Source organism: Anomalospiza imberbis, chromosome 5 (assembly GCF_031753505.1).
Source record: "Anomalospiza imberbis isolate Cuckoo-Finch-1a 21T00152 chromosome 5, ASM3175350v1, whole genome shotgun sequence".
NCBI lineage: Eukaryota > Metazoa > Chordata > Aves > Passeriformes > Viduidae > Anomalospiza > Anomalospiza imberbis.
Window position 1 is genome coordinate 70,276,894 of NC_089685.1, and position 15,131 is coordinate 70,292,024.

At 39.6% G+C, this 15,131-nt stretch overlaps 1 protein-coding gene across 21 annotated transcripts in view; it reads right to left on the reverse strand.

Annotated features, from left to right (window-relative positions):
* Window positions 1-6,279: 6,279 nt before the first annotated feature.
* PLEKHA5 (pleckstrin homology domain containing A5) overlaps window positions 6,280-15,131 on the reverse strand; it is a 160,977-nt gene continuing 152,125 nt past the window's right edge. For 11 of the 21 annotated variants that reach the window (XM_068191897.1, XM_068191895.1, XM_068191892.1 and 8 more), the window contains 5 exons: window positions 14,457-14,615; window positions 13,120-13,241; window positions 12,193-12,341; window positions 11,013-11,097; window positions 6,280-8,167 (listed from right to left, as the gene is read on the reverse strand). In XM_068191897.1, coding sequence (XP_068047998.1) covers window positions 8,149-8,167; window positions 11,013-11,097; window positions 12,193-12,341; window positions 13,120-13,241; window positions 14,457-14,615 — 534 coding nt within the window. In that variant the 3' untranslated portion in view covers window positions 6,280-8,148. Of the gene's footprint in view, window positions 8,168-10,992; window positions 11,098-12,192; window positions 12,342-13,119; window positions 13,242-14,456; window positions 14,616-15,131 lie in introns of all 21 variants that reach the window. The other 10 variants (XM_068191890.1, XM_068191910.1, XM_068191913.1 and 7 more) reach the window with 4 other exon arrangements.

Below are 15,131 nucleotides of genomic sequence, written 5' to 3' on the forward strand. Positions count from 1 at the left end.
AGGTTAAAGGAGCAAGTCCTTAACATTTGAAAATACACAATAAACACACAACACCGCATCATTGAGTAGGAAGGTTAATAAAAATACAGCCTGGCATTAACATTAAAAAGGCTCTAAATTTTTTCTTCACAGGTAATTAGTTCACACAATGAAATAATCTCCTTTCTTATCCTGGAAACACATGCATAAAACAGCTCAGATAACATCATTTACATACAGGCTGCTGCATCCGCATGCTAATGTCTGGCAGTGAAAAGTTCAGGCAAGTTTGGAATCCCCGATTTCCTGCGCGTGCTCGGCACCCAGATTCCCAGGAGGAAGGGAAAGGGATACTGAGTATTCCTGAGATGGCATCAGCTGCGGCCCGCCACATCTGGCCAGCTTGCACAGTTACAGAGTTTCTCAGAGCACGGGGGCTGAGAAATGTCCAGACACTCCTGGACTTTTTTTTTTTTTTAAACTCATCTTGGTACCTGTTCCTTTTGTCAGTCACTTGTGGCCATGGCCATCGCCCTAAGCCCATTGTGCCGCCGCCACTTGCTCCGTCCGCCTTGCTCCATCGCGTGGCGCTGGGCGCAGTGTGCATTCCCGTTCAAAGCACTGTCCTGTCGCCCGTCAGCGGCCGCTGCCCTTCATCCCCTCAGACTCCCGGACAATGGCAACCACGCCGTGACGACAAAGGGCCAGGCACAGGGCCGCGGAGGGAAGCTGCAGTGGGAATGCAGCGGCAGCAGCAGCCACAGCCGGGCTAACTTTGCTTCTAACCCCTGGGTGAGCTCTTGAACTCGGACTGGTAACACCCGCGCCCTTCCCCTCCTAACACAGCTTATCTGCCCAGCGCAGGCGCTGGAAGGAAGCTTGGCCGCTCCTGCACCCAGGCCAACAGGTAATGCCGGTGTTTTTCCAGCCGAGCCTACGGCCAGCCAGCTGCAGGAGAAAGGGAGGGCCGCGGAGGGAAAGCCTCCTCCTGCGGGGCTGCTGATGGCCAGCAGCACTTTGCCGGACAGCCTGAAAACCTACAGCTCCTCCTGAAACATACACGTTAAGGGATTTAGAGATTTTAGAGGAGCTAAGATTTTAGCTAGAGATAAGCCTTACTAGAGTTAATTAAAATAAGTGAGTAGGCCTCGATGAAGTTAAGAGTTAGTAGTTAACTAATAATTGATTGCTTGTCAACACAACGTTCAGTTAGCTGGGTTTGTAATGAAGAATATAGAAACTGACAAAGAGCTTTTAGGAGCATAAGGCAATTGTGGGCCTCCTCTGTTCTGACACCAATTGAAGACAGGGAATGGGAGCTCTACCAAGGTTCATTTGTCATATTTGCATTGAAAAGGTAGAATGGTCAGAATGAGGAAGACTTCATTTACTTCCTCATGTTGGGACCCCTCCCCATGAAAGGCACCACCGACCCATTTCAAGGAACAAACTACGCATGCTTAATAGCTTTGAAATGATTAGCATACGAAGGGAGGATGGGATGTACCAAAATGATGAATATGTATTTGTATTTTGGGTATTCAATACTTGTATGGATAAAAGGACTCTGTAATCACCTGAAAGGTGCAGTGTGTGTTTGGGAGCTATCCCGCATGCCGCCCGGCGTCGTAATAAACATACACTTTCTAACTTTAAACTGTTAGAGAGTTTTTGTCTGTCTCAGTTGGATATCGGTACCAGATCAATATCCATATTTCTTTGATAAATCACTCCAGCATTTGTTGGAGGAAGCCAACCATTCCAGTGAACAGCAATCCGGGTTGCTGCGCTCAAAGACGGGGGTACAGCACCCGAGGGTTTGGGAACCGCCTGGAGAGTCTGCAGTGCTAAAGCGTTAACAAGGATTCACTCCCGTACACTGGCATCCTCTTAAGAGTTTGGAGCCATTGGCTGTAAAGATCTTAGACTTCACATACCGCCTCTGATTCATTGCCTGAAAATGTCGTGAAAGTTAGGGCTTCTGTTTGCAGGTGAAATAACTGCAGTGCTCCAGCCTGGGAACAGCCAGCCAGGGGAGGATGGACGGGAAGCAGTCCTGTGAAATAGGCACGGCTCAAAGCAAGGCTTTAGAGTCCCACTTTCTACAAACATGACCCAGCTGTGCTCCTTGGAGTCCACGAGATTTTAATGAGGCAAAAATGATCAAAATGTCATGACCTCTGTTCTCCCTTGTCCTAAAATCTGGATGATGGAAATGAAGTGGAGCTTAGCTAGGTTATATTTAGCTGATCACACAGAGTAGAATAGCTTTAAGATCATGAAATATAAGTTTTAAAATAAAAAGCTGTGAGCTCAGAGTAGTTATACCCCCAAATCAGCTTATATAAACAAATGTGGTTTTCCCAGGGTTGTAGTCTATGAATATGAATCAATTCCTCTTCACCAAGGCAATCTCCTAAATGGCTGAGGCTGGTTGGTTAATTTGTAGCTGCTACCTTGTAAATAGTGGTCAGGATTTCACACATTATCCAGGCACTTTGTCTTTATTAAAAATATTTATTATTGGTAGGCACAGTATACTAGAAGCAGTAGTTACAAAAAATTATGGGTCTGTTGGCACAGGCTAAGAAAACAGCCAGGAATGTTATTCAAAGGTGATTTTGGTTTCCAGGCAATTTTCCTGCTCACAGAATGACACCTCTAGCTAGACCCGACTCCTACAAACTGGCTTCCTTGCAGTACCAGCCCTTGCATCATGTGCAAACTCTCTGAGACATTCTCCAGGTAGCCAAAAACCAAACGCAAAATAGCATCAGGAAACATTAATCAGAAAGTTCAGCTGTCTTTTTTCCCCTCTGTCTAGTTATGACTATCTCAGTGTATAAAAAGAGTAAAAACCCAAGAGCCATTGACAGCTGTTTCCTAGACTGGTGGATGAGCATACTAAAAAAAGAAAAAAATAAATAAAAAATCATTTGTGTTTAAAGCTAAAACATCTGAAACATGTTCTTGCTGACTTGGGAATTTACCAAGAAGAAAGTTGCACAGTATGAAGCACTCAACTTACATGTGTAATCAGCGTCAAGACTCACCAGAAATTCACATTGTAAAGAGGTGATTTATGAGCTGAGTTGCTGAATTTTTGCAGTCTTTTTTCCCCCTCAATCGCTTTGAAATGTACTGTCAATTAATGACAATTTTGTCAAATAAATTCTTAGGTATTTGTTTATATACCTACTAATTATTTTATTTCTCATAAGGTGACTATTACTTAGAAAAAGGTTTTTTTCTAAGTAGAATCCATTGCTGAAAATAAATGAGATTTACATGCAAGTTCCTTGGGAATCTTGGGGGGTCTCTCATTACATGCTTTGACTCAATCTTTCAGGATGATAAGCACCTGCAGATTTTCACCTCTCCAAACAAGAAACTGATTGCCTGGATTCAGCTGCTCATGTAGGGACAGACAGCTGGCGTGTGGATAAGGCAGTTTTCCTCCACGTAAGGAATGCAGACTATTTTACACATTGGGCTGTAATGGATTTAAAGATACAGAAGGGAGTCCAGTACAGCACCAGTCACTTCACTGTGACACAGACCAGATAACAACAGATGAGGATGAGGTACCTTCCTGCACTCTTCATTGAGCAAACCTCGAGGCTGTAAGTAAATCTTCCTTGTTCTACATCTAAAGTTAAACATGCAGAGTCTGCTTTTTTTTTCCCTTTCTTTTTTTAAACAGTACTCATTTCACCTTCAAAAGAGCAAGAGGGTGTTTCCATTTTTAGACTGAAATACTTTGAAGTATTCCTGTTCCACAGAACAGGGATCTGGATAGTATTTGACAAAAAGAAAAAAATTAATTCCTTATTTTCGTTTTGGTTTCAGTAATAAAGAAGTTAATGATCCCACATCTGGTTTTGTCCAGATATACTCTACAGCAGCCCACTGAGAACAGCACCGTTTGCCTACAGGTTTACTTTTATCCCAAACAGAACCTAATCCAGCCTAAATAAGTGTTCTTAAACACATCCCTAGCCAGACTGCCACATGAGGCAATTAGCAACCTCTATGCTGATGTCACTTACCCAGAGCTGCAATTAAGAGTTGCCTGCAGTTTCACCACAGCAGCCAGATAATATTTAGACAGACCTTAAAAACATTTTCTTTGGCATACCACAGAATGAAGAAACACCACCAAAAAAAAAAAAAAAAAACCCAAAAAAAACACCAAAAAAAAAAAAACCCAGAATGTTCATTCCACAAGGAACATTTGAATGCTGACACATCTGGAACAGCTGGGTAACAAGTTGTGCATGTCAAGCTCAGCAAGCAGCTGCTTTAAACCTTCATTTTGGGTCAGGCATTTGTTTGCAGCCACCAGTATATTCTGTTTTATTTTGTAGCCATTTCTTCAGTGTTCCCATATGGACAAGCCAAACAGCTCCTAGGATATACCAGCAAGCATCTATAATGTTCTTTAGAAGAAATGAAGGCCAGATGTTGCTTTGTTATCTCCACGTGCATCCTTAAAAAAGTTAGAGTAAGTTGTTTCAGATATGTTATCAATGCCAGGTAGGGGCAATTTGTTTATCTGCCATTTAAATGTCAACTTTCTAAAGGACAGAAAAGAACATTTTAACTTAGGATTCAAACTGATATAAGATTGAACTACCTTAGAATAACTTCAGAAAGTAATTATAGCATAATCCAGGATCACAGGGACAAAATAGTACTGTGCAGAAAAGACATGATGAGCCATTTCCGAGATCTGAATGAGTACTACTTATGGTTTATTAGAAAAGGAAAAAAATAAGACCCCTCCACCTTATCTTTAAAATGTAATAAAAAGTTTGAGGTAAGACTTATCCAACAACACCACCGATTAAAGATCTTCTGCTCTGCTGCTTTGCTCATCCAGGGTACAGCTTAATCCACTAGTCTAAGTCCTAGGGAATTTAATAAATCTATTACTGACAGAGTAATTCATTGATGTTTTCATGTGCGCACTCCGGTGGATCCAATGGGGTGGATAAGAATTCCGTCACAGACTGTCCAATTAATGTGATTTAGATTGAAATGTGCTAAATTTTTTTTCCGATTTCCTGAAAATAGAACTTTATTGGATTCATTTTATGATGCTTATTTCTGAGGAAATGTGAAGACTACTTTTTCCACCTCAGTGATAACATAAACAAGCTTTGGGTTTCAGCTGCCTGGTGAGGTCTTTCCCTTTGAGCCAGTCCACAACATACAAAAACTGCCAAGACACCAATTGTAACTTTTTCAGTAATGTCACTTTATTAAGGGACTTTAAAGATTCACATTCTCTAGTAGCCTTGGAACAATGCAAATGGTGAACAAAAGACAAAAATAGATGTAATTGGTTCTGAAAAGCATGAACATCTGTAGAGAATGTGTTGCATTATTCCTAAGGACTCTTGCTTTTGAAAAAAAAGCACGTTCCATATATACAAGTGTCAGTGCAATAGCCAATAAAGCAGTCAGAAATATAAAAATATCCTAAGATACAAACTTAAAATAGATGTTTGAAGGCTGACCATATCAGTATTCTGATATTTCTATATCTCAGGAGTACGATCACTGGGATGAGTTATTCTGATGAGGTAAGAAACAGCAGATGCTCTGTGATAACACAAAGCCATACATTTATTATTTTTTTTCCATAAGACAAAAAAATAGAGCACCCAATGAAACTCCAAGTCTTTGCAGCAAGTGCCCACAGGAAGTGAAATTATAGTCTATGATCATTACTACATTCCTGCATCATTCAGCTTTGCTGTCTTTGCCAGCAGTTCAGCAAAACTTGCTCATTCTTCCCCCCTTGCCCAGCTCCATTATAAACTGCACATTCCTCGCAGATATACCAAACCAACAACTGCTTTAGACACAGGCAACATCTATAAATGTCCAAAAATCACTTAGTCATTCTTTCCTTTATTGGTTGCAATTCTTTCCTTGGCAGCAAGGGCAGAAAGAGATTGCAAAACCTGACAGCAAACAGATCTCTCTAGAAGGGTTAGGGAGAGAACAGGGTGTGTCCTATTTGCTTTGCCTCAGGTGTTCCAGTGATGCCACTGAACTTAGGCCTTGGCTGGTTGTGCAATACAATGACATTCCTCTTCTTTGCTCTGTCTTTTGCATGGAAGGATGCACTAATTTGGGGCTGCTGTTCCAAAAAAAAGGGGGTGGTGTGGTAACTTTTCAGCTCAATGCTGTATGCCTGCATCATCATTCATCTTTCCTTCAGCCACCTCTTCCACTGTAACCCCTCCAGGCTCTGCTGCTGAATTCTAATCCCTATTTTTTTTTTTTCACCTTTTCAGAGAAAATGGCAGGACAACAGGTAGCCAGACAACATACTCTGTATCTTTGTGGCAAAGTGCACCAGGAAGAACAGGCGGCAGAGCTGGGATTGCCAGAAGAATGCAACAAACACAAACTCCTACCTGGGGAGGGGGGCAATGGTAAAGTCATTTCAAACTGTGACACAGTATCAGGTACTCCTCTGTGGAAAAGCACAATGAATTATACAGCTTCTAGAACAGCAATATTAACTTGATCAGGATATGATTTTTATGATTAAAAAAAAGCACAACAGGAGCTGGCAGCTGCCTTCCTGTGAAACTTGCCTTACCACTTATGGCATACACATGCACTGAAGCACACAGCAGTTGCCTGAACCTGCAAAAGATTCCTTAGCTTTACATCCCAAGATTCAAAAGCTTTCGCTGAAATATTTTTTTTTTTCTCTTAATTCTTTTCTAACCCTCTTTTGTCTCAGGCAAAATCAGGCAGCTGTGCGAGACGGAACAGCAAAGCTGGTAACATCTGTAGTGTGACAACACTTGGCAGATTATTTCAGGTTTTCTTTCGGTTTCTGGAAGATGCTATGCAGATGCCTTCAGGAATCCTCACACTTCTCTCCTTAACCCCACTGAACTTGGCAATCAGTGTTTGCAAATATTGAATTACTGCTCACCACACCCCACTAAGGCTATTACCTCCCGTGTAAACAGGCAGGGAATGGAGGAGCAGAATGACTAAGTGATTATTATCCAGTATCACAACACAAGTCTGGGAGAGCCAGGAGCTGAACCTGTATTTCTTGCATCTCAGTCTCAGGTTGTCTGTTTTGTTCTGTGTTGCAGCCTTAATTCTTTCCCGAAGAGGAAGACTGGGATCTCTTAAGAGTCTGTCACTGCTACTCTGGTTGACAGGTGATGTTGCCAATGGTGTAGGAATTGTTGCATTCCCCACATCAAAAGGTGGAACACAGTGTGACATCTGTTTGCTGGAAGAAATACTAACCATACAAGTCCTTAAGAACATCAACATTTATTTAATATGATATAAAAGAAATGGGATATGAACATTCGTATTTGAACAATAATAAGTGGCTTCTTATACTTACATCTTATGTGCTCATTGTATAATATATACACAATGAACATAATTACATTTGTACACAAACTAAGTACTGGATTGAAAACCTGCTTATTGCTGTACACACCCCAACCCCATGAAGGAAAAGCTCAGTACCTCAAAATACCTACACTCCATTTTAGTCAAGAGAAAGGAACCACTAACATTAATGTCTATGTTGACAGAAGTGTGGCAGTAACTGCTGACATTGCAACCTGACCAAGAAATCATTACAGCAGAAACAGGACATCTCTTACTAAGCAATAATAAAAATGGCACATTTTAAATATATCTATATGTATATATATATAAAAATTTTACAAATAAATTGTTAAAACAATAAATTGTAATGTTTAAAAAGTGTAAAACAAGGTTTAGTGGTGATATGTAAAATTAACCGAGTTATGCATCTAGAAGAAGCAAAAGAAGTAAACTTATATGATCCATCATTAAAAGAACATTAAAATTTGAAGAATAGCAAATGAAGTTCTGACTGTAGGCTGCACATTAAAAAGAGCCTTTGTTTTATGTGCACAGAAATCGTAGCAGCAAGCTGGTATCAGGAGAACAATCTGAAGGTTGTTGAGTGTACACGTGGGCCATTTAAAGCTCTCTTGGAATAAACGTTTTCCAGGAAGTGATAAAATGATGCTCTGTGGCCAAAAGCATCAGAACTATGAATTTCATAGATTTAAAATATACTGTACAATATCTTCTCATATTTTCATAGGTCAGGTCCATACATCTCAGGCATGAATTGTTTCAACAGAAGCCATTAGTGCTGAAAGACAGACACAGATTAAGTTACTCAATTTTAGCAACAGAGTATCATCTAAAGAACTCAGGGGACTAAACACAGCAAAGAACTCTTGACCTCAACGTAGCAATGCAGGTGTAGAACACAATAAACTATCCTAGAAATCAGTTGTTTCCAAAATCTGTTTTCCTGATGAATGTTTTCCTGCTGTCAAGCCATTTCAACAGAAAGAAGCAAAGCCAAGATTTTTGTTTTCAAATTTACACCACTTTGAATGAAAGTCTGTTTACTCTGAGTTTTATCCTGTTACACATGGTCACCTCCAAATGCTCTTCACCTAAAACAAGTAACAATAGCAAAGATCCTAACTAGTCTCAGAAATGCAAGGCACATTTTGAAGAAGGATGCAGAATTACTGAGTTGCTACACTGCACTGGCAGTGTAGTTCAAATGCTCTACCCAGATCTTGCTGTATTTTGGTTATTGCTACAAGGACTTCTATAAATAACTTATAACAGTTCATTGGTAAAAATGTTCCTGAGCTTTGAACCCAGGTGCTGTATAGAATTTCATTATCCCAGTGCAAATGCAATGCTTAAAATCTAACAGGGTTAGTGGTACACACAAGAGATTTGTCTCTGCAAAATAAGGAGCCTTGTGTTAAGGGGTTTCTCCTTAGTCCTACAATATCCTGTGCCACCAATTTCCTATGGCAAATTCCCCCGGCATCGTGCCAAGAGTATCGTTTTTCTAATTGACTGTAAAAGCCAAATATAGGTATTACCTTTTCCTTCCCTGAAATCCACTGTACATTTTCCAGATGTTGCCTGAAAAATTTGCTTGCATATGACCAGGGCTTATCCTACAGCCTAGAAGTTCCCTTTGCCACTTAAGGCTTCATGAAAAATGAGGGATGCTGAACTCCTGTGTGTTAAAATATGGGCCAAAATCCCTCAGCAAATCACTGGAATACCGGAACCACAGCCCTAGAAGGCAGAGGGCAGTAAATACTGCAGGCAAGAACTGTGCTCCATCCATCTCCTTCATATGCTAAGCCCAGCTCATGGAACAAATTTGTTTTGGAACGTCAAGGAAACAACCCACAGAGGCATCAGATGCAGCAATGCAGAATGTAGGCGTCACAGTTAAGAGCTTTCCCCAGCTCAATCCAAACACTGAACAGCCACACGGGATGTGTCTGAAGTTCTGGAATCCTTTCTCCATCAGGGTGAGGCATGTGCAAGGAGAGAATCAGACTGACAAGTGCCATTCCAGATGGACCATTCTGTCCTAAGCAATTACAGCCTCTTTAGGGGCTTTTGAGGGTAGAGCTGTCCTGAACGCAGAAATGCTTCTTCACCTGCAGAACTGGCTGTGGGGATACACCTCGCCAAGGGGGGGGCAAGCCTTTTCCTATTCATTTCTCTTTTATTTAGCATAAATCCTAAAGGAAATGAATTTGCTGATCTGATCTTCTGAGCTGACAGCAGCTGAATGCAATTGGTGATAGATTTCTGGTGGCTTGCCCCTTCCTGACAGGTGCCCTGTGCCTACAGACAGAATCCAGCAGTGCAGTGTCACTTGCACTGCTGACCCAAACCTCAGCTGATGGGGGAATGTTTGTCCTATTTAAAAAGGAGATGCATGCTAAATGTGGGTATATTTATTAAAAAAAATAAATCTATTTACAAACATATAAATTTATTTATAAAATATGTATTTATATGTATATGTGTATTTATATTTAATATTTATATTTATACAATGAACCTAAAAAGCATTAACACATATCAGTATTCCCACTGAAGGAAAGATACACTCTTTTTTTTTTTTTAATACTTCTGTAATAAACATTTTGAAAAAAAGTACAAAAAATCAAGCTAAATCTAATCATGGCAGACCACACCCATCAGGAAGGCAGGAGCAGTGTCAGGACAGAATGCGAAGATGGCGTTTTCCACTTTCTCAAATGCATTTTCAGATCTCCTCATGCTAAATGACTGAAAATATCTCAGCTTTAAAATCAAGAACAATTTAAAATTTTCTCAAGTTACATTTGCTATGGCTTTTAACACTGCCATTGAAGCAAAGCTCATTCTTTTAGCAGAAAGCTTATTTAAACAGACACTTCCTGACAACACAGAAATGCGGACTGATTTAAATGTTGGTAAAGTGCTGAAGCATTCACACTGATATCCTACTGATTTTGTTAAGCACACACTTTGTACTTCCACTGCCATTCACTGAGTGGGTGACACCACAGGTAGAAAATGTAAATCTAGCCTAACTCATGCTTTCTAACTTGATTTCTAGAAGCAATCACCCACTATGGCAGGAAAGAGCAGCTGTGCAGGGCTTTCTCTATAGAAAGAAAGAAAAAAAAAAGTTTTGTAATTGTTGTTTCTATGTCTTAAGCCATGAATTCTTCAGGCCATTAGCCTTTATTCCCTCCTATGCACCCCTGAGCTCTGGTTGCCCATTTTGCCCGTGGCTGAAGCATCAAGACTCATCTGCACCTGTGCAGTGACGGTCATGCCTTAATTCCCTGTTTTGGAACAGCTCAGGCTGTTAATTCCAAGGACTATTATCCTGCCAGTTGTGGAGAACATGCTTGATAAACCAATTAGCCCTTGATAAACCAATTAGCCCTTTCTCTTTGTAGCTGGACAGAGAATGCACTCCTTGCAAGCAAATCAATGCACAGAATTATTTGTTTTCAGGCTAATTTATATTCAACACCGCAGGTAACTCTGTCTTGCTGAGTATCAGATGCTTCTCACAAAAATAACAGCACACAAATAACCTGGAAGAATACTAGGAAGAGGAGAGGAGGGAAAGAAAGCACGTACTTCTCTGTAACTATACACACATGAAATGGGATCCTTCTGTGAGCTGTGTCTGCGTGGATGGAGCTGGTGACAAGGACGATTCTGGCGAGGACGGCAAACTTTTCACTGCGAGTCACACAGCAAAAGAAATAAGAATACAAGTTACAGGAGCCTTAATAAAGATCAGCTTGAAAAAGCACCATTTCAAGCCATAGCAAATATAAGCAGAAACAAATGAAAGCTACACAAGTAAAGGCTTAAAACCTGATCAGCACAAAAAGCACAGCTTCAAGGGAGAGCATAGTTGATCCTTAATCAGGCTTAGAAATAAATAGTAGAACAGCAAACACAGGAATGCTGATGCTTTATGTTGCCAAGAAAGAGAGGGGGGAAAAAAAAGCAAAATTTAAGTAGTTGGGATAGGCCCAGACCCACCTTTGTATCCCAGCTCAGATGAACTAAGCTCTTTCATTCTGCTGAGCAGTGCAAAATGTACATACAAGTTCTGGTTTTGATTAGCAAGTCACAGAAAGGACTGCTGACTGCGCTACAAAGGTCCAGATCACCTTTTATATCCATAAGTTGAACCATTTGGCTTACTTAACCATTCCCATCAGCAAATATCCTAATAATGTCTTGAATTCTATCTTCTCCCTTCCTCCTCCCCCCACTTTTTTCCTTCTTTGCCCAGTTTTGCTTTATTCCACTCTTCTCTTCTTGCAAAATAGTCCTCTCCACCAGTCATTGTACCAGTCAGGTGGTGTTTTCTGTTTTCTTCTTCTTCTTTCTTACTCCTCAAAACGTGGCCAAACTTTTACTTGCTAGTTTAAAACATTCCAGAACTCTGGGCATAATCTAAGGTCACTCAGCAGCAGGGAGTAATGGTAAAAAGTCTGCACATACCCAGGACTGAGATGAAAAAGGAAGGATTTGCTCCAACCAACAACTACAGCATGACTCAATTTCTGGCAACAGTTATTTAAACCCCTGAATTAGCAACTATAAAAGCTATATTAAAACCTCAGAAAAAATGGAGTTTCTGTAGCTGTCCACTGGGAAACTGTTTTTCTGTGCATTATAAAACTGTACACTTCACATGTAGACTAGCTCAGCATTTTCAATTCACAGGGGTTTCAGAGCATCAAAAGACACAATCAAATTGCAATAAAGTTTTACATATGTACTGGCTAAGCTGTGCTTCAGTCGAACTCTTTTCCATACCTGCTGCTGCCTGATTTCCTTTTGAAGACTGTGCTGCTAATTCAAATGAAGACACAATCCCTTCTTGTTCTTGAACACTGAGTATTTCACTTTCTTCTGAGTTGCTTTTGGGTTTGTGGTTTGCAACTGTGGTCACACTCTGCAAGCTGCTTAAAAGAAGCACAGCATTTAGAACCTGCTCTAACTTAATTTCAGGTGTTAACCACAAAGTATAGGAGCTATAATTTAATTTTCTCCTGTTAACAGAAAAAAGTTGCAACTTGCAAGTCTGGGTAGCATAAATTAAGCAGGCATTTTGAAACCCTTCTACTTTGTGTAGTGACACCTTTAAAAAAGCACCTGGGATTTAATTCCTTTCCTTTCTGCACTCCTGCAGTTTCCTACTGCTGAGGGGTCCTGTGACAAAGTTATGACCTAATGTGAGAGCTCACTTAGGAGCTGCAGTGCAATTTACACCAAAGCTATGAATTGTGAGAGAGGAATATCCAAGGTACAATAACCCTCTAATTCTGCAATGCTGCAAAGCAGTGAGGTAAAAAAATAAAGCAGGAGATGTAGAATAAGATGTTTGGTTTGCTCCTAAACTAATCAGCAATAAAGAGCATGCTATGGAAGCACTGGCTGGAGTGTTCATAATAAATTGATACAAAGCTTGAACTGACATTATTAAACACATTTTGGAGGCCAAGACAAGGAATGTGAATGCATTTTGTTTATAACAGGGACAACACTTGAAAATAAACATTGCTTCACCCACCAAGTCATCAACTCTGACTGAATCCCTGCAGCAGTCAAGCCTCTCACTGGATTTTCCTCTCAAAACCATATAAATAAACCTTTTCAGTATTTATGGCAATTGCTTGGTCCAGCTAATAAATACAGCATGCAAGTTTAAAATAGCCTCTGAACATCTTGTTTGATTTTTACCTTATATCACCATCATGTGTTTCTTCCAATTTATTTTTCTTTTCTGCTTTCTCTTCATTACTCCCTTCTTTTGAGTCAGATACAACATGTGCATCTGATAAAAGATCATCAGTTTTTGACAGCTATAAAAAAAATTGAAATCATGAAACAAAAAGCTGTAACACACACTAAGTGGCAGATAAGAAATACAGTACCAGGAAGCAGTTTTATTAACAGACAAATTTTGCCATCATGTATACTTAGTAACTCAGAATTACATAACTTAAGAAATTTTTATCAATACCATGCAGGTTAATGGAGTTATCCTAAAACTTATACCAGAGGCCAGGGGCAGGGTTTGCCTTAACAACTTCCAGAACTTATCTGAACTCTTTGGATTGCAGCCTGCCTGTTTTTTTCATGCTATCCCTCTCTTCATGATGCCAAAAAAAAAAAAAAAAAAAAAAAATCCAGATGCTGCAATATTTTGTTGATAAGACTGAACACGCTGCTCCTAAAGCCTGATTACATATAAACAATTTGAGTGTATTACATAATTTTCCTTTTGAAATATTTGCATATTTAACAAAGCAACAGTCTCTTAATAAGGAAGTGTTTCTAATGGATAACAATAGAAATTAGTTATTTGATTTTATACTATTCTCCATTAGATATATATATTCAAAAATGAAATATAAAATAGGAAAACAAAAGGATGATTGAATAAAAGGAAGATTAACTGAGGAATATGGATACAGAAGAAGGAAAAAAACCTCTACACAGTACTTTAAAAAAATATTAAACTATAAACAGGATATGATTATGTAGAAGCAGCTCTAGTGATCCATTCTTCACAGTCAGTCTGGTTTTGCTGAGTGTTAAAGGCACTTTAGTACCAAGGTAATTACCTGCCAAGTGTGTTTCAAACTATTCCAAGGCAGAAATCAAAGCAGTGAAAAATACCTAAAAGTACAGGTACTGCCTACTTCCATGTGTAATTTGTTGTGTCAGCTTTATTCTCCTTTCTATAAACCATTTGATGCATTACAGCCAACCAAACAGAAATTCAGGGACATTAAATGGCTGTCAAAAATTCCTCTGGGGTAGCCTAAGCAATGAATATGCCAATGATGATTATAATTTTAAGATCACAAACAAAAGAATTCAATGTCTCAGCTATAGACAGATCCTACTGAATTTTGTGATTCTCTATGGAATATTTCATTTTCAACAAGAAGTCTTTATCTTCCAAGCAAAGGGACCTGGCTCACTTTCCCATCCTCTGGTGCGTGTGTGTCAAAATAGTTTGTTACTGCAAGACAAGCTGATGAACAGTTTAATAAGGAACAGTTCTGTACCTCTTTAGCAAAACTTGAATTATGTTCTTGATCTCCATCATTTTTGAGTTGTGCTATTTCTTCCCCAGGACTTCCGTTGTTTTGTTTCAAATTATTTTCTCTACTGGCGCTCTCCAACTCCTTCATGTTACCAGACACTGTATCGTCCCTTTTCCGATTCTGAGGAATAAAATTGGTACATGGACATACTGTTACAAAAGTTACCACAGTCTCAGTTCTGAGCCTTCTTCTGCCCTCTGAATGATTTAAAAAAAAAAAAAAAAACAACAACAACTTGAAAAAAACCTTAAGCACAGATTGCAATAAGGAAAATGGAAATCATTAAGGACTCGGAATTTTCTCATTTTTGTACCTTTCAAAACAGTTCAGCCTAACATTTCTTTGTCTGCAAGATTATTGTACTTTCTGCCCCACCTTCCTCTCCAGCATATCAATGTCACCCTTATCTTCTGAAATTTCATTCGTATTTAGCTCAGTCACACATCAGCTTAGCAGCATTCTTCCTTGCATTCATAAGCACTGCTCTTTTTATAAAAGAGCTTTTTCTGGTTTAAGAACAAAAATCGATAAAAATCTGCTTTCAGCACGAAATTGTCAGTGCACCTGCATGCACTTCCTCCAATTATCTTGGGTATCCTCCAAGCCTGTGGTGTGAACTGATTTAATAGAGGACAA